At 37.6% G+C, this 24,925-nt stretch overlaps 2 protein-coding genes across 4 annotated transcripts in view; both read right to left on the reverse strand.

Moving 5' to 3' along the window:
- The window catches only part of bmpr1bb (bone morphogenetic protein receptor type 1Bb), a 49,989-nt gene extending 38,791 nt beyond the window's left edge, over positions 1 to 11,198 (reverse strand). The window contains exons 1-2 of the mRNA XM_014969631.2: positions 10,776 to 11,198; positions 4,899 to 5,004 (exon numbers count right to left, since the gene is read on the reverse strand). The gene's annotated coding sequence lies outside the window, so the exon portion shown is untranslated. The remainder of the gene's footprint in view (positions 1 to 4,898; positions 5,005 to 10,775) is intronic.
- Positions 11,199 to 12,707: 1,509 nt separating this feature from the next.
- pdlim5b (PDZ and LIM domain 5b) overlaps positions 12,708 to 24,925 on the reverse strand; it is a 37,996-nt gene continuing 25,778 nt past the window's right edge. For 2 of the 3 annotated variants that reach the window (XM_014969612.2, XM_014969608.2), the window contains exons 6-13: positions 21,381 to 21,535; positions 20,049 to 20,073; positions 17,517 to 17,677; positions 15,337 to 15,517; positions 15,060 to 15,240; positions 13,960 to 14,080; positions 13,756 to 13,871; positions 12,708 to 13,655 (exon numbers count right to left, since the gene is read on the reverse strand). In XM_014969612.2, the coding sequence (XP_014825098.2) occupies positions 13,566 to 13,655; positions 13,756 to 13,871; positions 13,960 to 14,080; positions 15,060 to 15,240; positions 15,337 to 15,517; positions 17,517 to 17,677; positions 20,049 to 20,073; positions 21,381 to 21,535 (1,030 nt within the window). In that variant the 3' untranslated portion in view covers positions 12,708 to 13,565. Of the gene's footprint in view, positions 13,656 to 13,755; positions 13,872 to 13,959; positions 14,081 to 15,059; positions 15,241 to 15,336; positions 15,518 to 17,516; positions 17,678 to 20,048; positions 20,074 to 21,380; positions 21,536 to 22,611; positions 22,639 to 23,443; positions 23,467 to 24,925 lie in introns of all 3 variants that reach the window. The other variant, XM_014969620.2, reaches the window with a different exon arrangement.

Below are 24,925 nucleotides of genomic sequence, written 5' to 3' on the forward strand. Positions count from 1 at the left end.
TAAAAGGCAACATGAAGGGTAAAAAAATTAAAAATGACATTAAATTCAACTGTAAAGCTCCCTCGAGGGATGTATTCCCAAAGGTTGGAAATCGTTCAAATATAAACAGCTTTCTGATGTTGGAAATTAGTCTACTCGGTTATTCTCATACTTTAGGTGGGCTTCACATATGATAAACTTGATGAAAGCACCAAAACAAACATGCGCCTTTCTAGACATTGTTTGCACAGACAAAGTCAGATATCCCAGTAGAAACCCAGGGGGCTTTCTCTTTGCTGGAAGATCGCCTGACCTCCTTCTTCTGTCCCTACATCCCCCCCCCCACCCTTCTCATCCTTCTGGCTGACCCCTGGGGAAGGTTCAGTTTTAGGGGCCAAATTCCAGCTTGGCCTCTCAGGACTGTCTACCTCCTTTGCTCTTGTTTTGCTTAGCTGGAAAGATAGCTGCAGGCAGTAAAGCAGACTGTCAAGCCACAAAGCAAACATTCAAATAAGACAGTCAAATTGATGGTATTCATGAGCTGCACTCTACACCTTTACAGAAACCTAATGAAAGAGCAGGATGGAGTAAGCACAACCGCCTGACTTTATTGACAAATAAAGAGCATTAGCCTTACTCTGGCTTTGATTGAGGCTTCCTCATTCGTCATTCACTTGAGTGCTTTGGATAAGTCTCAATCTAAACTGACTCAAGAGGCTGTAGTCGGGTCTGGGAAACAACCTCCACTGGTCAATCCACACAGACAGAGGTTTATATTTCCCTCATGACTAAAGTCCTTCTGCGTGTGACCGATGTACATGGCTTGGTATTGACACGTGCTGGCTCCATGTACTGGGAGTCATCTGTTTTATTTGATTTACATTATTCCTATGATTTCTCTGACCAACCCAACAGCCGGGTTCAAGTAGAGCATGGGCAGGGTTTTTCCATGCTCTCAGTTGTCCAGGTATGTGTAATAAAATCCTGCTTTCTGTTTTGAAAACCCTGGGAGTTCCAGTCATTTTCCCATTTGAGGTTTTCCTCCCTGCTCCCCTCTCTCTCTCAGATTTTTGCACTCCAGTGTACAGAACAGTCTACCCAAGGCTGCCTAGTTTAATTTCCAGACCATTCAAAAAGCAAAATAAACATGTTTGAAAAGGTAGGGAACACCCAGCAACTTTACCACGTTATGCAAAAAAGGAAAAGAATTGTGCTTACCTATGTGTCTATAGCCAGTGTTTTTTTAAAACACATTTTACATCAGTTTAACAAATATATCTAAAAAAATATCGGCATCGGACAAAGGCATTTATTTTTCCACCGTCATTGCCGCTGGAAGATCTCAGCAATAAATATGCACAGGCATTTATTAGAGCTGAGCTTCAGGGAAAACAGAAGAGAACTGCTAATATGTTGTTCACAGCCACAGGACAGGCGTGCAAAGAAGAACAGGTTAAACATCAGAAATATAGCCCCACTGCTCCAAAGACTCAAATACCTAACCATATAAAATAAAGCTGAGGTCCACATTATAACCAAAATAAAAGGTTATGTACTTGGGATTCAACTGTGAAAGGTTTCCAATGGTTTATTTCTTTTTCCTCAAAGATTAATGTAATTTGTATTGTGCGATTGATGTTTGTTTGTTTCATCTGTTTAGCTACATCATGTTATTTTTCTAACTTCATTTTGCAGAGAATGATGCAGAAAACTGTATCTCGCTCTAGTAAAGACTGATGATCTCTGCCCAGAACGGTTTTTGAGTCAGATATGCACCATCTGCAAAGCAAATGTCTCATATAATCTCAAACTTGAGGAATTTCTGGTGAAACGTGGTTACCTTTGAGCAGACACAAAAATTTTGCAATACGGTTATTTTTATTGTGTGAGTCAAGTTGGGAAGTGAATCTGTTTAGGCATTAAAAGAAAAAGAGAGAGAGGGGGCCCTTTTTTTCTTTTATTTCTCCACAACCTTATTGCAGGAAGTTTTCCAAAACTCATTACAGGTAACAAGGAAAGTATGACACTGCCAGAAAAGTAGCAGGGATAAGAACCATGCTATTAACTAGTGTATTGCAATCATATGAAAATGCTGGAGCCATGTAATCCCAGCAATCTGTTGAACTTTACTACAAAAATAAGAGGTTTCCACACATTTATTTATGCTCCAACAGTCTGCATGCTTTTTTAAAATGGGCACTCTGAGCTGATCACATAAAGACTCAGGTCCAACATTGTTTTCTCAATAACTTTATTTTTATTACACAATAAAAATAAAGAATCGTGATTAGATCATAAACCCTAAATGCTGCTGCTTTTTCGCTTCCTCCACCTCCTTATAGCTTAAAATGTCTGACATCAAAATTAAAGTTGAAGTGCATTTCTAGTGCATCCTAATAAAAGGAACACCTTATCCCAGCTTTCAGCTTATAGAAAGAAAGGGAGGGACGGAGGGAGAGAGAGAGAATTCCTCGAATAATTGTAAATAGCCTTATACCTAGATCTCCACTCTTCTCCAGGAGACTCATCATTTGATTGGATTTTTAATAGATTAGATCCTTTTCTCATTACAAATATGTGAATTTGTGCTTCACTAGGAAAAGAAAACTTTAAGTGACCTCACTTCTCAATGTCAGTTCAATCTTTTATGTATAAATTCTGGCCACAAAATCCCCAAATGACAAAAATCTACAGGAAAATTAAAAACAACACACACAGTAATCTACTTAAATCGTGTTGTACATATTAAACACACACAACAACTGTAACGGTCTGGAACACAGAAGATGACAAAAATGAGCAAACGCCAGAATTCCCCCTCCCCAAGCCTTTTTTTTTTTATCTTGAAAAGCCATCTTCTAATCTTTAAAACGTCCATCTGTGATCTTTGGCTTGAAAACAAGCGCTTGGACTGGCCGTTCCTGAGCGACTCCCGCTCCACATGTGTCACTGAGCAGAATAAATTAACAGCAGTAACTGCTCTCAAACACCTGCAAAAACAATCCAGGGTGTAGCAGGTTAGCAAGCAGTTCCTCTCTTTCTTTCTTGTAATCCGATCCAGCCTCTGCTCTGAATCCTCAGAGCCGCAGCGGAGGCGTGGAAAAGACACAGTGAGAAGCTGCTCACTTCTTAGACTGGACAAAACCGTAACTAAGGATGAAGGACAAACGACTGGTTTAGCCAACTCATTTTTCCCTTTAAAGTTCATTTGAAGCGCTGAGAGCCCTCAACATGTCTGTATGGGGTTAGTGATCTCAAGTTAATTATGTCTGTTAAAAAGAATATGGTTTATGATGTTAAAATCCAGCTATCAGTAAGTTTGTGTACCAAGCAATGCAACACTACAGTCCTGCAAGCCAACAAAAGCAAATGGCAGAGTTTTTTCCCCACATGGTTTGTAGAGACTAGACCCAACCCAACCCTAACTAATTTACTAAAGCAAGCGTATAACTTTCCTTTCAGTGATGTCACCACTAATCTGTGCCACTTACAAAGAAAAACAAGGAACCCTAATCACCTTTAAAGAGCTACCCAGACGTACATTAGGCTGCGTGCCAGAGGGTCGTATAGCTGTGCGAGGTTTGGACGTATCAGAGGATTCAAAGTTACATGCAATACCTCAAAGGGAAATTACTTCTGTGACGCAGTTTGGAAAGTTTAGTAAATCAGGAAAACATGTAGCAGCAATTGTCAAAGGATATGATCGATATACACAGCATACAGAGGTTGGCGACTTCAACAACAACATGATTCACCTTTTTGTTTGCAGGTGGCTGGGTTAATTCTGTGTTGAAGCCTCTTTTTTGTCGAAGTGTTGACATTAGTTTGTCACCTGCCACCTGTTTTTGGCCGGCTCCTTAATCCTCCAACTGATGCAAGAGCCTGTTCAGGAACTGCAGTGTGTGTTGAGAGTGTGTGTGTGTGGGGGTGTGTGTGCGCGTGTGTGTGTGTGCGGCGTGCATGAACGAGAGAGAGAACATGTTCAGCTTGTTACTGTACAAAGCAGTGTGCTATTCAGACGCACAGTGGAGTAATTATTCTCGAAAGCACCGCAGAGCAACTGTAGAGCTGGCAAATACGCAGAAATATCTCACTGAGTCTTGGCAAGAAAAAACAATTTAGATAACATTGTTTAAAATAGTCCACGCACATTGCACACACTTTTTTCAGGAACGTATTCAAACCCCCTTATACGTTCTCTCACATCATAACCTCAAACTTCAAAGTATTTCAGTGGAATTTCATGTAACAGATGAATAAAAAGAGGTGTAGAACAATGAATGTATTTTCACATTTCTATGGAAATTGTATTCAGACCTTTTTGTAGAATCACCTTTGGCTGCAAAACATTGCATTTATAGACACAGAAAATTTGACCAATTTAGCTTAATGGCTGGAAGAAAAACCCTAGACATCAATTTTGAAGTCAAAGATTCTTAACTGGATTTTGGTCTGGACTTAGACTGGGCCATTAACCCCAGTCTCAAGTCTTTAGCTGCCCATTGTTAGTTTTCTGCTACTCACAGCGTTTGAATGTGGGCCAAAAGTTAAATATAATGTTTTAAACGGTCCAATTGATTTGTCTAGAGCACATACTTCCATGTGTTTTCTGCGTCCCCTACATGACTTGCGACAAACTTTAAACTGGACCTATAGTAGTCCACTTTCCAACACAGTTTTCATCTTACCAGTCTTCAATAAAAGGTCAGAAAACTGGAGATTAAAACTAAGTTGTTCTGATACGCCCACCTGAGCTAGGAATCTCTGCAGTTTTTCCAAAGTTAGCGTTAGTGTCTTAGGTGCTTCTCTGATTATTTATTTTCTAGCCCAGCTAGTCAGTTTAAAATACACAGAAGAACTTTTTTTTTTTTTTTTTTTTTTACAAGGCACTGTAATAGCGATCAAGAAGAGATACTCACTGTATTCTCTCTCAATCACTTCCTTTTGTCTGCAGGGTGTAAAATGCAAAGCATCAACATTAGCTGGATATGTCACAGCAACGGCTCTAAACGCCCCGTGTTGTACCTATAAAGAAAAAGAAAGAAACATGTGAAAGTCATTTTATGGTCTGTCATCGTGGAGCTGAGAAGCAGGGATTAAAAAAAAGAGGACAGAAATTGATTTCATCTGTTTCCCTCTCTTTTCTCATGGTCTGAGTGGCACTCGTTGTCACTTGCTATTTACTGGACGAGTGTGAGGTTCCCCTGTGGGATCAGACACAGCCCACTAATGATTTACAGTAGAACCGACACGCTGAAAACTACAGAACAAACTTTTTAAAAGGTTTTTTCTATGTGAAAAAAATAAACTGTTAAATAGAGTTTGCTATATATTTTTGATTAAAGTGAAACAAAGAACCTCTTGTTCATACCCAAATAGAGAATTTGTAAAATTCAGTATAAGGAAGTATTGTTAAACTTAACAGACAGAATTAAAGAATGCTAACTTGGCCAGATTATTGGAAAGTGTTGAATCCTGGACTTTCCCTTTTTTCCAAACCAGCTGATTTGTTCTGTAATTCCAGGTGGTCTTCCAGACCAGTCTCTTTTTTTTCTTTTTTTTTTTTTTTAAGTAAAGAACATAATTATGAGCTGCCATTCTGCCTGAACCTTGTGTGCATCGGGGAGAAAAAGCACGCAAATGCAATACAGATTCACCCACACTTGATGGAATAATGCATTTCTCCATTTATCTCCGTTTTCACTTGGACAGACACACTTCCCAGCTGCCTTTTATTTTCCAGGAGCGCAGATGGCGATACAGTGCAAACTTTTAGCACACAGATTCTTAACATTCCTGCTGGGTATGAGTTACTCTCCAACAGAAACTGATGCTTGGCTTCATCTCTCTTTGCTCTGCGGCCAGCAGGTTGCTGTCGCAGAAGGAGTCCACGTGAGCCTCTCACAAGCATCGTTTTCCGTCAAAAGTACAGGAGTTCTGTTAGTTCAAGCTCTGCGTTTGTTCGGATCCCTGAGAGGGCACCGGGTAAAAAAAAAAACCCATTCTTCTCAGATCCGAGTCAGCATATTTATACGTTTATGGAGGTTCCTGTAGCAGCAAGCTCATTGCTTAATGGAGAAGGAATTCTAATTAAACAAGCGAGTGCGGCAGGTACATGTTGAAATAAAGGGTGGAGATGGGCGGTAATCGGGTACTCCATGTCCACCTCTGGAATCCCACAGGGCTCCTTGATTTAGAAGTATTGACTTGTATGAAGTGAAAGAACAAAGTGATCCATTATGAGGTGCTCATGGCTCCGTTTTTATTGTGGAACTATTTTCTGACAGGCTAAAGTAGAAGAGTGACCTCAATTTAAGATTTAGCATATACGTGTCATAACACTTTTTTATGCTTTTTTTAATTTTAAAAGTCGTGTTAATTGTTAGGTCAAGTTACTTATGAAATGTGAAAAGAGAAAGCAGGAAGGAAGTGACAGTGAAAAGAAAGAAGAAAGGATAGAAACAAGTTTAGCAGGGTCAAAGATCCAAATGAAAGAAATGCAAGGAGGGAAAATGATGACAAATAAGAAAGGAAATGAAAGAAGAAGAAAATGATGGAGGGACAAAGAACATGAGAAAGGAAGGAAGAAAGGTCAAAGTATGAAAAAGGAGGAAATACAACAAGAAGAGAAACGAGAAGAGAAAGGCAGGAGGAAGGAACAAAGGTAGGACACAAGTGAGGAAAGACAGAAAGCTGTAGATATAAGGAAGAAAACTCAAGAAAGAAAGAAGGAAAGAAGGCTAGGTATAATTGAGAAAAAGAGGAATTACACAAGGGAGGATAGAAAGAAGAGCAGAACTAAGGACACAACCTTAGACAATGGAATGAGAAAAAAAGTCTGGAAACCATTTTCTTTTTCCATTCTTATCCGGACTTGGAATCAATAACCAGACTCTTCAAGCATGCATAGGAACTCTGTTAGTCAGATAAAATGGTTAACCTGTCAAAAATGAAGATCTCTGGAGCTACTCAGATGCAACTAAATCTTCCGAGTCTCTATAAAATGTACCCCACTCTGTCAGAATCTTGCTAATTTTCGGCGCTCCAGTCAGCAGACAGACTCTCCGTCTCGACAGAAACACTAGAGGGGAGCACAGGATTTTATTAAAGTCGTCGTGGTTTATTTTACATAGCTTATCAAGGCACTCGGCACAAAGTCAATTAGTACACCACTTACGGGACAAATTGATGCAACTACAGCATTACAATCTCAGAATAAACACAAAAACACACACGCTTCCTTATACTACCTCCAGTGATGGAGAATCAACACAGTCTGGGCTGGTCGATACAGCTTTTAGCTTTGGGTTTCACATTCTTCACAATATTATTGGTGTGCAGAATAAAGTGAAAGTGCACATTACAACCTTTATCAATACGTTTCAGTTCATGCCATCACTAAGCATCTGTGTATTTATACATTTTACACAGTTGAACTTAAGCAAATGGATTTCACTCAGAGGGTGAGGCAAGAAAAAAACACACCAAAAAGCAGCATCTGAAGTTTTTTTTGGTGTTTTCTCCAAAAGAAAGAAAGAAGAAATTGATTTGGAAGAGGCTTATGTGTCCACTGTCCATATCTGAGAAGTATGGAGACTAAATTTCAAACTAAGGTCTATTTCCTCCATTTGGACATTAAGGCAATCATGCAATGTACCCTTTTTTCCTTTTCTGTACTTCGATCTTCCATCAAAGTACAGAAAACTCATCCTGTATCCTTCTCTCCTCTCTTTCTTTAATAACAGGATGCCTGCTTTCTCTCAAACGGTCGCTGACCCCAGTGGCAAAGAGCCGAGCAGCTCACAGCTTTAAGCAATTCCCGCTGCCCGCACTTGTCTCTCATCGGCAGATGAAACAGCGAGTGGGGTCTCTCTCCTTACATGTGTTTGTTGAATTAGAGAGGCACAGAAGTAAGACGATTAAATGTAAGTGGAACAAGATCAGCTGTATTTCACTGCCTTTGCTGATGGGATTTTGGTTGTTACAACAAAAAAAAACACAAAAAAAACTATTTAGCATTATGTTCTTGAAATTAATCTTCTTCTTGAATAGGATCAGACTGGGGATAACATCATGTCCATTTCTTTGTATGATTGTCCTTAAAAACGCATCACTGCCACACAGAATACAATTTACTGACAAGAGCAACACAGATCAGTTTGTGCTGCCGATTTCTAAACCGATTTTTCCCCAATCTGTGTGATAGTCAACTTTCACCTATTTCAATTTTCCTTAAAAGAAAACAAGTAAAAACATCCAAGTAATAAAAGGAAACAGCAGCTTCCCTGCCATTATTGTTATTTTCTGACAGCACTTATGGTTTGAAAAACATTTGCTGAAAATCTGCCGATTTCGGCTAATTACTCACTGCTTCTCAATGAATGATATTAGGACCGAATGCAAAGTGGCAGACACATGGCAAGAGGCCCTTTAAGGTGCTGAACTCTCAGTATACCTCAGTATGAAATGATCTATCAGGGTGTGCTGATGGAAGAGGATAAACCAAAGGAAGTACAGTATATGAAAGGCTATAATGTTCTGCCAGCTGGAAAAGACATTAAGTAATATGTCTGGTACTGAACTCTTGTCCGTCTGTGTCTCGCCACACTAATGTTTCTGTCCATTATCACCATGATCGCATTACATGAGAATGATTTTACAAACTTAACTTTTTAGGGAATCCTCATGGAGTTTTAACCCTCTTCTTAGTTAAAAAGCATCACATTTACACATGTGATCAACCCTTGTAAAGACCTTAAAAACTGCTTTTTTCCAGTTTGTTAATATGCAGCAAATCATCTCCGCCTGGATTGGCTGAAGGTGCTTCCTGCAATTATAGGGGAGGAAACCGGGGTGAGAGGTCAGAGCATGCTAAGTTTAGCCCTGTGGACAAGCCCAGACACAGGCGGGTTATCTTCCAAGATAAAGAGTAGTTGTTTTTAAGCATTTCTGCACATCAGGAAGTGAGTCTTTGTGAGGGTGTTTATGTGAGTAAGAGGCCCTAAGGAATAGCCCAAAGAGGAGCAGGTACTTTTCTACAGGTGCAGTTTAACTGAAAACCAACAATGTCTTGAACTTTATCGCATTTTTTTTAGGTTAGAGTCACAAACTCCAAAGTATTTTATTCGTATTGCATTTGATAGACCAAGACAATGTTACAAAGAATAAACACAAGTACTTTTGTCTTATTTACAAATAATGAGAAGTGTGCAATGCATTTATATTCTGTGCTCTTGAGAAAAAACTTCTAAGAGTCACTTTTAGCTGCAATTACAACTGCAAGTGTTTTGAGTGGTATGTCTCGGTCAGCTTTGCAGATTTAAAGAGTTTTTACACAATTTTCTTTAAGTTTTTTTTTTTCTTTTTACATCTGGACACAGATTCTCAAGTAGAGGCAAATCTGGACTTTAACTAGGCCAGTTTATCACCCCAGAATAATTTGATCAGTTTGGCTGTAGTGCTAGTTGTATAATGTTCATGGCTCGTCCTGCTGGAAGGTGAATTTCATTCCCAGCCTCAAGGGTTTTCAAGGCTCTAATAGCAGCTTTTTCCCAGGATCACCCTCTATGATGCTGCCACCAACATGTTTCACCATCAGGATGGTGTCCAGAGTGATATGTAATGTAAGTTTTCTGTCATGTTGCAGTTGAACCGGAATATATTGAGTAGTACTGGAGTAAAGGAGGCTAAATACGAAGGCATATGTTACACAATATCTATTAAAAAAAATTCAAACTATCATTAGACTTAACTACTTAGTGTCTATTACGTAAAATCAAAATAAAAAAACATAATGAAGCTTGCAGTTGTAATGCGACCAACTGTGAACAACTTATTCAACACGAGACGCAGAACCGTTATGTTTCAGCTTCCGGTAGTTTTTAGGGAAAGCAACTGAGGACCATGCCTACAAGTGGACCTGTTCAGTGCTGGAGAGCCAAGCACACTGAAGCATTTGAGGTTAGGAGTCTGCGGTAGACCACAAAGAGTTTCCTTGCCAGGCACCCTCGCTTGACGTGCCATCCTAATAGTGTAAGCCAAAAGCATGGGTGTTACCCCAAGCATTACAAGCACCGAGCCAAGAGCTGGGCGGAGGTGTGCTCACTTTCTCAGTGTTTTATTAATATTGTTTCCAAAATACTAAGCTGCGATTCAACAAGCTTCCCCAAGCTTTGGGGTTTGACTGCTGCTGATGGATTCAGTCAACACCTCACACATTGGAGGTGGAAGCAGGTTACATGTTGCCTCTTCTGGGATCAGAGAAGCTGATGTTAAACACCATGCATCGAGTTTGGTTTGCTGGCTTGCAGAAAACAGATTTTATGTCCTGCATTTTGACAAATTGTTTTTCACTGACTTGGTGAAATTAAGCAAAAGTGACAAGAGAGCACAGTCAAATTCGTATCTCAGAGGCAATAAGCCAGCTTTAGATCAAATTAACTCATCTGCAGGTATAGTTAAATGGACAAAGTTTAAGTTAAATACATTTAAAAAGGACCTTATGCAGCGTTTCTAGTCATCGACACAAGATTTAACATGAACACGTTGAAAGATCCAATTAATAGCAAGTTTAAGTTATCTTAATTATGACTCCAACGCTCTAATTTGGCATAGATCAGAACACCAGAGTGATAAGCATCCTCTTCTTCCTCGCAGATTGATAACAGCGTGCGGAATCCCACTGATCAGCTGCTGCCAGCTCCTCAGCTGAATCCTAATGAGCAGCACCGAAACCAAACTCCAGCCAGCTTTCTATTTTCACCAGAGAAAGCTACAAAGAGAGCCGCGCTCCTTACCTTCTCCCCTTTGCTTAAAGTTCCGCTCAGTCAGACCCAGCTTCTCTTCGTCTATAAATCCTCCTCGGTTTCCTTTCATTTGCGCGTGCTTTCCTTTCTCGCGACACAGTTTTCCAAGTGTGGGATAGCACGGGTTAGAATCTCGTGTCTTTACCCTCTGCCCGCACGCGCACACGTCTTGGAGTAGTGCGCGCTCGCAAACTCAGCTCACGTGAGCGGGGCTCTGTGATTCAGCTGCACCTCTTGAAGCGGCGGGTTTTTAAAACAGGATAGCGAAAATATTAAAGCAAAGCACCGCATGTCCATAATGCTAGCAAACATTTTAAGTTGTTTAACAGAGACGATACAAAGTTGTCTGAGGGCCTAACCAGCTTTCAATCTGGGGCCCCCTTTCAAGTTTACCTACCAGGATTACCAATCTCCCTTTTTTTATATATATAGCTACTGGTGCGTTTAAAAAATAATAAAAAAAGATGTTATAGTAATTCTTTTCTTCACACACCAACCTGCCTTGATTCTAACGACGTACATTTACTGGTTGTTTGTGGTCAAAAAATATGTTTTGTGATACTAATATATATTTTCTTATTAACCACTCAAATCAACTTTTAAATTATATTCAAATTTACTGATTTCATATTTTCACTGGAATTTGATTGTTGTATATTTTTGTAGTACGATAAAAGAGAAACCATACCATCAAGACTTAATCACTATATGCTCTATTTTTAAATCATCCATGCAGTTGAATAAAATAAGACAAAATTAACATATTTCCACTTTTAATTTACACCACTGCCTTTAGAGTTGGCTTGTCAAGAATACATTAATAATGACTGAATGTCAATGCGTTTTGCTTGACAGTTACACATGATTTTATTTAAAATAATATATTATACTTTAAAATAGCCCTTCTCATTTAAAAAACATGTTAGTATTTCAAGCATTTAATTTCCATCATAACTGCAGAGCTTTACTGTGCTGTAGCCTGGGGCATGTGCACATATTCATTAGGTTCTTCATTATATTTTAGGTAAATATTAGTGGCGTTTTAGGTAAATATTATTCTGTTATTTTGTTCCGTTTGGCAAAGGTACATTTCTGGAGGGGGACTAATCGTTTTCCCTCTTCTGATACTAACCGTTCGTTGAACATCATAAATAATCCTACATCAGTTCATCTGTTTTGTTTTTCCGTCTGCTCTGTCTTCTCAAAGACTGCTCAATTGGTCATGGCAAATGGCTGCTTGCTGAGCCAGTTTTTCCTGCCAATAGGTAATTTGTCTCTTTCTATTGCTACATGCATCCTCTACATGAGGGATTGCTGTAAAGTAAATGACACAACAAGTAGTGATTTTCTGCTGTGGCTACATAGAAGCTAATGCTGCAAGACAATGACTCAATGCAATCTGCTGTGTTTTCTTAAATACAAACTTTTAAGGTACTTTGAAAAAATAGCTCAGCTTACTGTACTGCTTGATAACTAGGATCAATTTGAATTTATTTAAATTGAATTCGCTATTTAAATTAGTTAAATGGTGCATTAAATTTAAAATCAAAGTTGAAAAAAATTATTTACAGTATGCATGAAATATTCTCCCCATGGAACCATTTTAGCATGAGAAATCAAGAAATTTCTTCTAAATAATGACAACTTTCTACCTGTGAAGCTTTGTTTCCTACTACTCCCCCCAACCAGTTCTGAAAAACTAAATTTCTCTGTGGGTTAGCAAAGGGGGATCTAGCCCCAAAGATGATTTGTAGGGTGTAAGTCTTTAAAATCTTTTCAGAACTCTGTGAAAATCACGTTTCTGACATTTCTGCCATGCAGCGTCACTAACAAGGCATTTCCTCCTCACCATTTTGAATCGGTTAAGTTACAAAAAGTGCTGAAAAAACATTAGATGTTAAATAACGAGTCCACCATCTGAGGTACCCGTTACAAAATACTTTATTTTAATGAAGCAAAATCCATCCCCTAAATCAAATTCCTGGTTGAAATGGCACAATTATTGATAAAATTACATTTGGAAAAATGCATTTGGTAACACTTTATTTGACGGGGTGTGCATAAGACTGACATGACACAGACAGTGTCATGTCAGTCTTATGCACACCCCTTCAAATAAAGTGTTACCATGCATTTTAATGAAAGGCACTAGCTGAAAACAAGTTATTTGAACACAAAACATTACAATCATCCAAGAGATCTGCTGATGAAGACTTAAAAAAATACTCCTGAATTCAATATGCATGATACTAAAAACTGTCTAGTGGTAATTAATAACTTTAAGAAATACATATATACCATGTTGCAACCATGACACTTCCTGCTAAATCTGTAGAACACATCGACTTGCACATAAATACGTTTTTCACTCAACATTAAATAGCTTTCACTGTCAAATCTTGCAATAGCTGTACTTTTACCAGATGTAGCTTTCATACAAAAGTGTATTTTAATGACACCCTAGTGGGCTCAGTAGGTCACTGCATGAGTTCTAGGTAAAACAAATGGACCACAACTAGCTCTCTCTCTCGCCCAAATGCTAACAGTGAACTGAAATGAAGTTGGAATATTTAGCTAAAGAGTTTTAAGCAATAAGAACAGCAAACCAAAAAAATATACTAGAAAGGATTTAAAACTAAACTTAGTGATTTGTTTCACCAACTGTTATGTTGCCAAAATCCACAAACTGGTAGACCAGATTGTTTCTTGTTCAGGTATTAATCCAAAATCTCATAAAATCCAAAACTGCATCTCGTAAAATTCTGCAGCCATGGGACAAGATCAGATGTTGACAGAGTGAGCATGTTTCTTGCACAAAGGCTTGTCCTTCTTGGAGAAGAAAGGTTGGCCTTCCAGGCTGGTGGAGCAAACCTGCAAGGACAATCAAACATTTACACAGATGTGATATTTACACAGAAAAACTAAGAATTACCAGTTTGTCACTGGCTGAAAGGAGTCTTCCCTGACTTACCACACACACAAAACAGGTGTCATGCCAGGTGAAACCCAGCGCCTCCAGGAACTTGTCTCCGGCCTCGATGGGGAAGTCGCAGCCGTGGCAGTTGGTCCCAAACATGGTGTAGTAGTCTGTTTGATTATTGCATTAACACAATATTAGTCTGTTTGAAATACATAAGGATTTTCCTGGTTTCGCATTAGGAGGCGTTTTCTGTACCTCTTTCACAGTACGGCTGTCCGTCCTCCATGTGAAATGTGTTGCCTCTGATTGGCTGGTGGCAGGCAGCGCAGACAAAGCAGGACACATGCCAGGTCTGCTTCAGGGCATTCATGACTTCCTGCAGGGGGAATGAAAAAGCCAGAGAAGCCAAGTTTGTACTACATTAAAGTGAATATATTCAGATCTTTATTAAGAGCAATGTGAACATTTACTAGTTGCTAAATTTTATAAGCAATGTTCAAAACACAAGAGAAGAAAAGTTCTGTTTAGTTCCTGGAATTAATTTAGAAATCTGCCCAAATGCATACAACTTGAATGTGAGACTCTTTTCTACATTTATTCAATGAGGAAAAGGTTTAAGGACGAAATAGTCTTTTTTTTTTCTTCAAAACTGATTGGTAGCACAATTGATGGTACTTCCAACAAGTACAAGCAAGTTTTGTTATTATATACACTTAACTTTTAAGGTCAACACGAATTTGAACTTCCAATTTACCTGCATGTACTGTACAGAATACTGACGGCAAAACAAGAGAGCCCTTGCGAATGTACTGGTACTGACTGAATTGGTTTCTGACCTCAGAAATGTGAATCTGGAAAAATGGCATAAAATTGTTCTGGGTATAAAACTTCCCAGAAAAATCAAAACAACACAGAAGACCCCGGGCTCTGGAGGACGTAGAGTAAATGTACGTGGAGGAACGGTCAAGTATCGTCTGTCTCTGATCAAACTCTGAAGACCTTGTTCCGTTAAATTCTGTTTATTAAACAACTATTTCGATGAGTGGGATCCCCACACCACTGAATTTACGTACATGAGTTAAAGACTGCATTTTTAGAACATTTTAGGTTGAGATTATAATACTCCAATAGTGCATAATTTACACCTCTTTACGAGTACGTTACCACGATGAAAAAAAAAAGTTTGACACTAAGAATCATGATAACTTTTTATCATGATTCTTATTTTGATTCATGTTTTTATTTTCTAAAAACATATCCCAGTTTATAGTATATGGAATAGAACTAAATATGCACTAAAATAGAATCAACAGTTTACTTTTTTTTTTTTTTTTTTTTTTTTTTTTTATACCCACCCCGAGGATCTTCTGGTTGCAGCTGGCACAGGTGGGAGCAAAGAACTGCTCGTAGCAATGCACACAGTACACCTGGTTCTTCTCTTCAACAAATCCCCGTTCTGCCAGGGAGGAGTGGCAGTGAGCGCAGTTGAATTCCTCGGGGTGCCAGGACATGCCCATGGCCACGAGGAACGGGCCTCTGATGGGAGCAGAGGTGAGATGTAAATGACTTAAAAGCATTTATTCAAAATCTCTTTAAACATCACATGTGCATTATAGAGCTGCCTTTATGTACCTTATGACTTTGTTGCACTTGCAGCACATTGGGGTGCGGGTACCAGCAGGTATATGCTCAGCACGTTGCACCAAAGAGTTCAGATCCTCAGGATGTGGCTGTGGAGTGGGGCGGTCCAGTTCTTTCTGAGCAGGACTGACTATTTTCCCAAATGAGGGACCTGCTCCCACTTTAGAAAAGCCTGAAGCAGAGAAGAAAAAGGGTGAGGTTCCAGATAAAAGAGGAGAAAGAGAAACACAGCTATAAAAAGTTAAACTATTTTAATATATTATTGTGCCTGAGCAAAAATAGTCAAGTGAACTGAATTATTTATTTATATATATTTTTTTTTTACAAAGAAAGAAACAATGAACTGAAAACAAACTGTACTAATGTGAGAAAGTTGAACATGCTTTTAATAAATGAATACAGAGTTCTGTAGGATTGTTGGGTTTTATCCAATTACATATGCATAAAATATAATGATTGCCACATTATTCGTTTTAAACATGTCTAAAAGTCTTTATATTTTTTTTAAAATATTACCTTTATTTAGGGACTATATTCATAAATCAAATCAAAATCACCGTTACCTAAATCTGCTGTACTCTCAAAAATACCTATACATTTAACATCTCAAATGGATATTTTAGTAAAGAAATGTTCAATTTGCCATCTAGACATCCTGTTTTCCTGGAGAGTAAATATGATGTGACACAGAAGCCTATTATTTTTTTCCACATTTCAAAAGTCCAAAAATGTACTACTTTCCTAATATTGTCCAAATCTAAATTTAGAGGAATTACTGAAAATGTTTAACACTCAAATATCTTGCCATCAGGCACAAAGAGGAGGCTGTTTAGAAAGCAGGACGAACTCTGTAGAGCTCATTGTAAGAACTGCAGCAAAAATGTTTAAAGTGAGATTTCGCAGTGATAAACCAAGCATTTAGCATTTTGTGACTTTTTGCACATCTTTGCCATGGGTTCAGTATATACAGCTTTCCTAATATCTGTAAAAAAAAAAAGTTTACATTTAATCAAGGTAGAAAGTGGGATCATGAAAAACCGTGACAATAAAATAAGATGATGTTTGCTTCTATTTGCTTCGTGTCCATTAGTGCTCAACATACAGCCAAAGGGAAATAAAATGTCCTCCTTTTGGGATTTTGTGGTTTTCTTCCAACTCAAATTTGAACATATAAAACATAGAACTAATTACATCAATTCCAACTTTTACATAAAACAAGTATTGGAATGTGAGGAATTTGAGCACAGTCATTCGAAAGTGTTTTTTTTTTCCTATTATTTTATGAAGGGTTAAAACTGGACCTAACATTTTTTTAATTTTATTTCTGCATCAACTGCATTATAAAAGATGTTCATAAATGGGTTTAAGATAATGCAAAACATGTCTAAAAAGGTTTCAGGTTCTGCTGGAAAAAAAAAAAAACTAACTGAGTTTAAACTCTGCTCTCTGTAGTCTTTAGCCTCCTTAACTCCTCAAGTACAAACAGTTCCAAACATCTCTTCTCACAACTCTTAGACTTAGGACAAAGTCACACTTTTAAATGGACACGGATGGCTAGCTTGTGAAAATTACTTCATTCACGTTGAGTAAATGAACAAGTTGAAGCCTTGAGCGATCCACTTAAGCGAACGAGATTCATACCTGTGTGCTAATCTGATAAATAAAAGCCAACAGAAGATCACTGTGTCCTCAGCCTCTCTCCCTCTCTCTGTGTGGCATTTCTTGAGGAAAGCACGGTGGGGAAACACAGCACATCTGTTCACGTATGAGGGTGCACTTGTTATTAGTATTACTAATAATGATGGATGCCTCCGAGCAAATATTTGCACTGGCTGGCTCCAGGTCTCGTGGCAGGGATCGCAGCATTTCATGAGCCACTTTCACACAAAATAAAATCCATAATTCTCACATTAACAATCTATTTGACTGAGGGAATCTTGGGAAAAGCCAATAATCTGAGCTCATTAAGTGAATACCTCCAGTTTTTATAGAGCCCATAATCTTAAATGGCTTAGTGTCAGGTATTAAACCCACTATAAATGTTATAGCTAAATAGCGGCGGCGGTGTAAAAGAATGAGGCTGCCCTCTACAGGCTGAAAGAAGCAAAATCCATCTTGCTGTGTGTGGATACAGAAGTAGAGTGGTGAGGACGGTGTGTGTATTGCTGTACCTGCAGAACCTCCAGCTTGGAAGGAGGCTTTGTTCTGAGCAGGAGTCTTAAATGTAGATCCAGGGACTACGCTGCCATTCCTGGGTGCTGCTGCAGAATTGGAATATGTTTTTGCAGCAGGTGATGTGTGAACACTGGGAGCGGTTTGGTTTACTGCTTCTCTACAAAACAGATACACACTTCATATGAAGACACACTCAGTTTGACGGTACAAAAACACTCAACTCCATACGCATTTTCAATGCTTGTGGGGGTTTTTTTTCTGAAAAACTGAGCGCAACAGAGAGTTGCAAACGGATACGTGTGGCCGTTTGTGTTGAAGTTGCTCATAAAATAAAGACTAGCAATATTAATATTAGCCAACAGGAATAAATTTTAATAGAGACATGTTACTGTGACCTGGCTGGATTCTTTAAATGTAGAAAAAAATGCTTTAAAAAATGTTAATCATATTGCACATGGATACAGAGCTTTGCAAAAGTTTTTCCACATTTTGTGATGTACAAAAAACATGGTTCTAACTAATTTTTTCACCATTTAAACATCTGAAGCATGGCATATAGTTACACTCAGACCATTTACCCCTAAATAAAACTCAATGCAACCAACAGACTCTGTAAATTTGTAAACCTAGTCCATCTGTGTGCAATTTAATCTTAGACAACACAATACAGTTGTTCATCACCATTGTGAAACAGTGTATTGGCAGCATCATGCTGTGGGAATACTTTTCTTCAGCAGGGGCAGAGTTTATGGTTAAGATAAAGAGATCTAATGTAGACATTTTGTTAGAGGCTCCAAAAGACTCGAGACTGAGCTTGAGGTTCACCTTCTGGATGCACTATGACCACAAATTTACAGGCGGAGCTGGAATTAATCATTTTAGATTAAAGAATATCCATGTGCTACAGCAGCTCAGTCAAAGCACAGATGTAAACCCAATCCAACATGTGTCAAAATATCAAGAATGACACCCTCCATATAATCTGACTACTTTACCAAGAAGAATGAGCCGGAAAAAAAAAGGGAAAGGAAATAAAAAGCTGGTTGAAACATCTGCAAAAGAGCTGCAGATGCAACAAAAAGAGGCTGTGTAAATTGTTGAATTCAAAATAAAACCACATCTTTCGCATTTGCTTTTGTAAACTACATCATTTATCTTCTTGTTCCTATTTATGCACTATGTTGTGTGGTCTTCAACATAAAATTCAAATTACTTTTACATACATTGATGCTTATCCCCTATAACGTTCTCAAAATAGTAACCAGATGGAGACTGATGCAAATTTTATATATATATATATATATATATATTTTTTTTTTTTTTTTTTTTACAAATTTCTAATGCTGGTAAAGTAGAAAATACATTTTAAATAAAGAGTAATTCTGTGATATGACATTTGACAACTTTAAACTTTGACCATGTTTTTTTTGTATTATCGTTTGATAATATGGTTCAGTGATGTTTCATAAAAGCACATCAACTGATCTTTGCATCTAATTAAATAGGTCCCTCTGGACAATGTTAAAGGAGGAGGAAAAAAAGCCAAGGAGATGAGAAGAAAGCAGAAAAGAAGTTGTTTATTCAGAAAATAGATGGCAAATGAAAGATTAGAAGGAAAAAAAAATGACAGATATGTTCAGAAAATTCAGGAATATAAAACAGAAAATAATGAAAGCACAGATTTACAGAATGTGCAAACTCTGCAAATATACACACTGCAAAAATAATTTACTGCCATTTATCTAAATGTAGACTTTTATTTTAAGCATGCATCATTGGGAGCATTGTGGTTTGTCGTTTTATCCAGTTTGCACTTATGTACAAAAAGAGACTACGGAAGTCAGTTCTTGTCAAAAAATCTAATTAAACAATAGATAAAACAAGCACTGTACTACTGTACATTTAGCACTCGTGCTGAAACACCATGGTGCCAGTCTCTCAGCTTGTTGTACTTGTGTCCTACAACTTCTGGATCCACCTTGCTCACTCTGATTTGCACAAAAGGACAGAATAAAGAAAGAAGAAAAGAACAGAGGAAAACAGTTGGACAGTTAAGGTGGCAGAGGAGAAGTCAAAGATTTTACAGGAGTAGTAAATTGAGGAAAAACAATAGGCTTAGAGAATGTTATTTTTTTTATAGTCTCTAATAGAGAAATTCAAGAAACTAATCAAGTGACTGGTTGGAAATGCTTGAAGAGCTTAGATTCTGATTTAATAAACGTTTACACTGTGAACAGCAATGGGAACCAAAAAGATGGTCAACACCACCTTCCTTTGCACTCTTTAATTGAAATGTTTTCTATTAAAAAGTCTTTTAAACAATAAAACACCACCCTGGATCAGGACATCTTGGACATTTTCTTTGTGAGCATTTACCGGCCAAATAATAAATGAAACAAATCTAGATCAAATTTCAACAAGTATTTTTGCTAAATAGATCTTATTCTTTTGCACAATATTATCTGTTTTTAAAAGAAGTAAAAGTGAAAGAGCCACATTTATTAGACTTAAGAAAAAGCACTACTTACTTTTTTCCATTTTCTGGCAATTGTTCTACAAGAGGAAAGAAAAAAAAAGCACCAATAAATTTAACAACACATGGAAAATTAGCACCAAGCTTACATGAAAGATGCGTACACACAAAAACGTACACACACAAAAAAACAACCCTAGCTTTGTTGGTTATTTGGAAACATTGCAATTGATATTGCAATCTATTTAATTTTATTTTTTAATCTATGCAAGCATCTACAATATCAAAACATGTAATATTTCTAAGACTAAGAGCACATCACACTTTTTTCTGGACACATTTACACACATTGGAATCTCGCATTAACTTAAGGAATGGCAAAAGAGAAAAGAGAATATTATGCAGTCTGCATTTCTCTGAGAACTGTCACTGAGGTCTGCAGAGAACTGCTTCACATTAGTGTTATGTGAAGTGAACCAACTTCATGCACGGTAAACAGTCCAGCCCACAATTGGTTTTACCTCAAACATTATGGTTGAAGTCGCCACACAAGGTTTCTATTAGATTAGGCATTGGGATTGGGTTAGCCACTCCATAATATTAAACTCTTTGGTCTAGTCCAGGGGTCTGCAAACTTTGCAACTTAAAGAGACTTTTCTTTTGCCCCCAGTCCTGTTAAATAAAACTCATCAAGAGCTGCAAGTGTCATGTGATCTTTTGAAAAAGACATCTTATTGTTTTTGATAAATATCTACTACAGAGAATTTGTTGCCATTTTAAAGAACTGCTATAAGTTTTTAAAAACTCCCATTGCAAACAGTTTATTCTCTTCAGAATAAGACACAACATCATGATATAGTGTTGGGTCTGTTGGGTCAGACAAAGAAACCTGGCTTGTATTTAAAGTTTGTGGGTCAAGTCTGACACTTGCTGAAAAAGTTACATTTCACCAAAGAGATGCAATTTCTTCAGCAATGGGAGTTTGCTAGTGCTTCTTGGCAAGAGCATAACTTTACATGTCCAAAAGCTGAACATTGGGGAATTTAAACAAAACAAAAGAATAATTTTATTTCACATAACCAAAAACAGTGATCAGTCTACTTAATGATATTGGATATCTATCATTTTGAAAATAACAGTATGGGTACCAACCACTTTTCATTCGCAGTTAAAATACAAATAGCTTCATTTATATAGAAATACATCTTATCTTTCATCGAGTGCAATCTACATTTACTGTGGAGTTATAATGACCCTAACAGAAAAAGTAGCTAGAAGTTATTTCAGAAATGTTTTGAAACTATCCCACAGTCTTACCATAAGGTTGTCTTACAAACACCCCTTTAAAAATGGCCCTTTACTTCTTTGCGCTGAGGTCAGTGCTCACCGTTCTCAGTGCCAGTCATTTGTGCGAGGATCCGGAAGGAGCGAGACTGGGAGGTACCGGTCCGTGGGTGCCAGTCCTCCGTGTCTTCAATAAGACGCTTTTTGCTGGCGTCACTCAGAGGGGACGCGCGCTTTTCAAGCTCCACACCAGCTTTCCTGTGCAGCAAAACGGGACATAAAATAAGTAACTTGGAATTTTGATTTGAATGGCCATCATCTAGATTACAGGTCTCAAACTCCAGATCCGAGGGCTGGCATCCTGCACCTTTTAGATGCGTCTCTGCATGTCAAAAATCACAATACCCAGTTGTTATCACGACTCTATAAAACTTGAGAGTATGCGGTGATAATTCAGTCCTTTGATTCGGATTTGTTGGACCTGGGCCACGTTAGAAAGATGCAGGACATGAATAACATGGTCATTGTAAAAGGAACAGGCTGAAGGTATAAAGTCTTCATTCTTGGTGTCTAATTACTTGCTCAGTTTGTAACAAAAAAAATGCTACATTACTGGAATTTATACTTTTCAGATCAATTATTGCTTCAAAAAAATTAGAGAAATACAAGGAAATGTAATCTGCAGCAGGAGAACATTGGAAGCAGATTCAGAGAGAATATTGCTCTCAACTTTAAGTTCTGAGAGTGGCATAGTAGTAATTGTGTTTTCTGTTAACTGGGTTTGTGTCACAGTTGTATACTTTTTGAATATGCTCTAAAATAGACCAGTTTGTTCATTAAATAAATAGAAAAAGCACACATATTTTTTTAAATAAATAGATGTGTGCCATTTAAACTGCCCCCCTCCCCTTAAAATAAAACAACTGCATATAGTTGTTTTATTTAAAATATATAACTAATGCTATATATTTTTCCTGCCAGCAGTTCCAGATGTCACATAAAGTACAACACAGACTGGCCAGAAACTGGAATCAGTTTCTGCTAGCTTGGTTCTGACTGGTGATAAATGCGCCAAAAGCAGATGAATACAACTTTCTGTTTCCTGTTCGTCAAATACAGCATGCGCCGTTAGGTAGTTTTTAGACTTCAGTACCAAAAGAAATAAAAACCAATAAGTTTATGGTTTGATGCATAAGCAGAGATGTTTTTTTGTTTTCTGTTGAGTTCAATACTACTAACACTTCATTGTTTCTGTTTGACACACACACACATATATATATATATATATATATATATATATATATATATATAAATAACAATCAAACCACAGTTACCTCCTAGGTGTGGTTGCAGGTGGAGTTCTGCAGGTGAAGAGTGAAAAGACAATTGAGGAAAGAAAAAACGGATAGAATCCAACATTTACAGACAGAAAAAATGAAGAAAGAATGGGAAATTAGGGATACTATTAGAAAGAAACTCAATGTTATCTTGATAAAATTTCATAAAGTGAATCTCCAAAAAAAACAAAACAACAAAAAACAACAAACATAATCTTTAGCAAAGCCGAGAGCTAGTGAAAACTGAAAGGGAAAATCTAATAACAAGCAGTAAATGGGAGTCAGTGCTGTACCACCAGGTGGCAGTAATGGGCTTTCAATTTTAAATATGATCTTTTACTTTTATACAATAATGCTGTGCTCTTTACTTGAATGTTTACATGCACTGTATATTATCCAGAGGCCCTTTCAAACTGTGAACAAATTTATCATCAAGAGATCAAACATGTGCGCCATTTTCCTCACGAATGCAATCGGAAAGACATGTTGCGTTATCCTTAGTCTAATGCAAACATACAGATGCAACACCAGCCTTCAATAAACTGATAGTCGTTACAGCTAAGCCAATCAGGTGCAGAAGCAAATGCCAAACACAGATGCTTATAAAGTGCATAAATAAAGATCTAAGGCTGTTCCACCAATTGGTGTCCAGGGAGGTTTTAGATAATGAATATTTACTGGGTTGTTTTTACTTTAAAGCGAGGTTCTCATGTTAGCCGTTGAGGTTTGTGAGGTGTAAGCATGCTTTAATATAATCATAACCCCGAAAGAAGTGGAGGCTGTAATCACAAGCTACTGCAACAACCACATTATCAATCATAGCACTAACTTGGTGTTTGTCTCATCCTCATCCTGTGGAGGGAAAAAAAAATTGTGCATGGAAAAGAATTAAAGCCAAGAAGGAAAAGGAACATCCTGAGAGAATGTACATCAAGAAAAACAAATCAGAAAAACAAAGAACAAAGCATGCAGGTTAGGACACAAACACAAAAACTAGACTCTACATCTATCTAGCTGTTTTAAGCAAAAGTAAAACTAGATTTTATTAGACTCAGAGTTTGAAACTGTTTTAGTTTGGTCTTTTATTTTTAACATCCGGACATTTTAACTCGCTTTAGCCCAGTGAAGTGAAAGTTAGTGAGCCAAAAGGTTCCAGATGAGGTCCAGTCCTCCTAAGCTTTGCTAAACTGTTGGTGTTGACATTATGCATCAATTTGATATCCAACTGTAAAGTCCTTCTAATAATTATTCCATCACTTTGAGGACATTGCCTGTCTGGTTGCTGAAATATGACAATAAAGACAAATTTGTGGCTTTAGAAATATTTTTCAGAGATTAGAAACAACAGTCATGGTGTGGAAACTTCAAGAGCAAAGCCAAATAAACCACATGCACTCCTGTTTAAGATGACTGAAGCCTTGATATAGTGAAACTGTAAAATTTTAGTCAAGATTGTAACATAAATATCTAATGCCTGGTTAACCATATGAAAAAAAACTGTTGACAATTAAATATGAAAGTAAATAATAGATCTTCTATTTTATTACACCACAATCAGATTCTTTGCTCCAAACACAATAAAAAATGTCCTCAATGTTGTTGCCAGTTCCCTTTTTTGGTTCATGCAGCTGAAAAACCAAAGTGTGCTCACAGTAATGCTGCAGCTGTGTGGTTTACATCCAAAACTTAATTTTGCTAAATATCACAACGTTGGCTCTTTGCTTTCTACCATTGGCTCCATTAAATCTTGTGCAAAGAGGGGGTGGGAAACTGTGAGAAAATAGGATGAAGTGCTTCAATAGAAGGCAAATCTAGCACCTATGACTTTCCTGTCCTGGATGACTGCGAATCTACATAAGCATGAGAGGAAGTAGTAAAGCAAATAGGACATATCTTCCCGTTTCATCTGACTGTGACATAATAATGGAAACTATGCTACCAAACGGTTCACAATCCACTCAGAAAACTTCCTCCAACGGTAGAACTGAAACAAGCCGCTCTGTCTCTTGCTGGGATTGAGATGATTCAAAACAGATACAAAGAGTGTGACTTCAACCTATGCCAAGTCTTTTATTTTATTTTTTTTCTTGCAATCAAGTGCATACAAATGATGATGTGTGGTTTCACCGTTTACTTTTTAAATTAGATAAATATTTTGAGGTGAAGTGTAGTGGAGTACAGAGTTTCATATGGTGGAGATCATAAAGAGTTATATTGGCTTTAATGAATTTTTCAGTCAGGGAAACCACAAAAATGTCCAACAACACCAAGTCTTGAGCTACAAAAATACCAGGCCTGCTGACTAATGCAA

This window comes from Poecilia mexicana, unplaced genomic scaffold (genome assembly GCF_051168715.1).
Source record: "Poecilia mexicana isolate PSO_F unplaced genomic scaffold, ASM5116871v1 scaffold_12, whole genome shotgun sequence".
Lineage (NCBI taxonomy): Eukaryota > Metazoa > Chordata > Actinopteri > Cyprinodontiformes > Poeciliidae > Poecilia > Poecilia mexicana.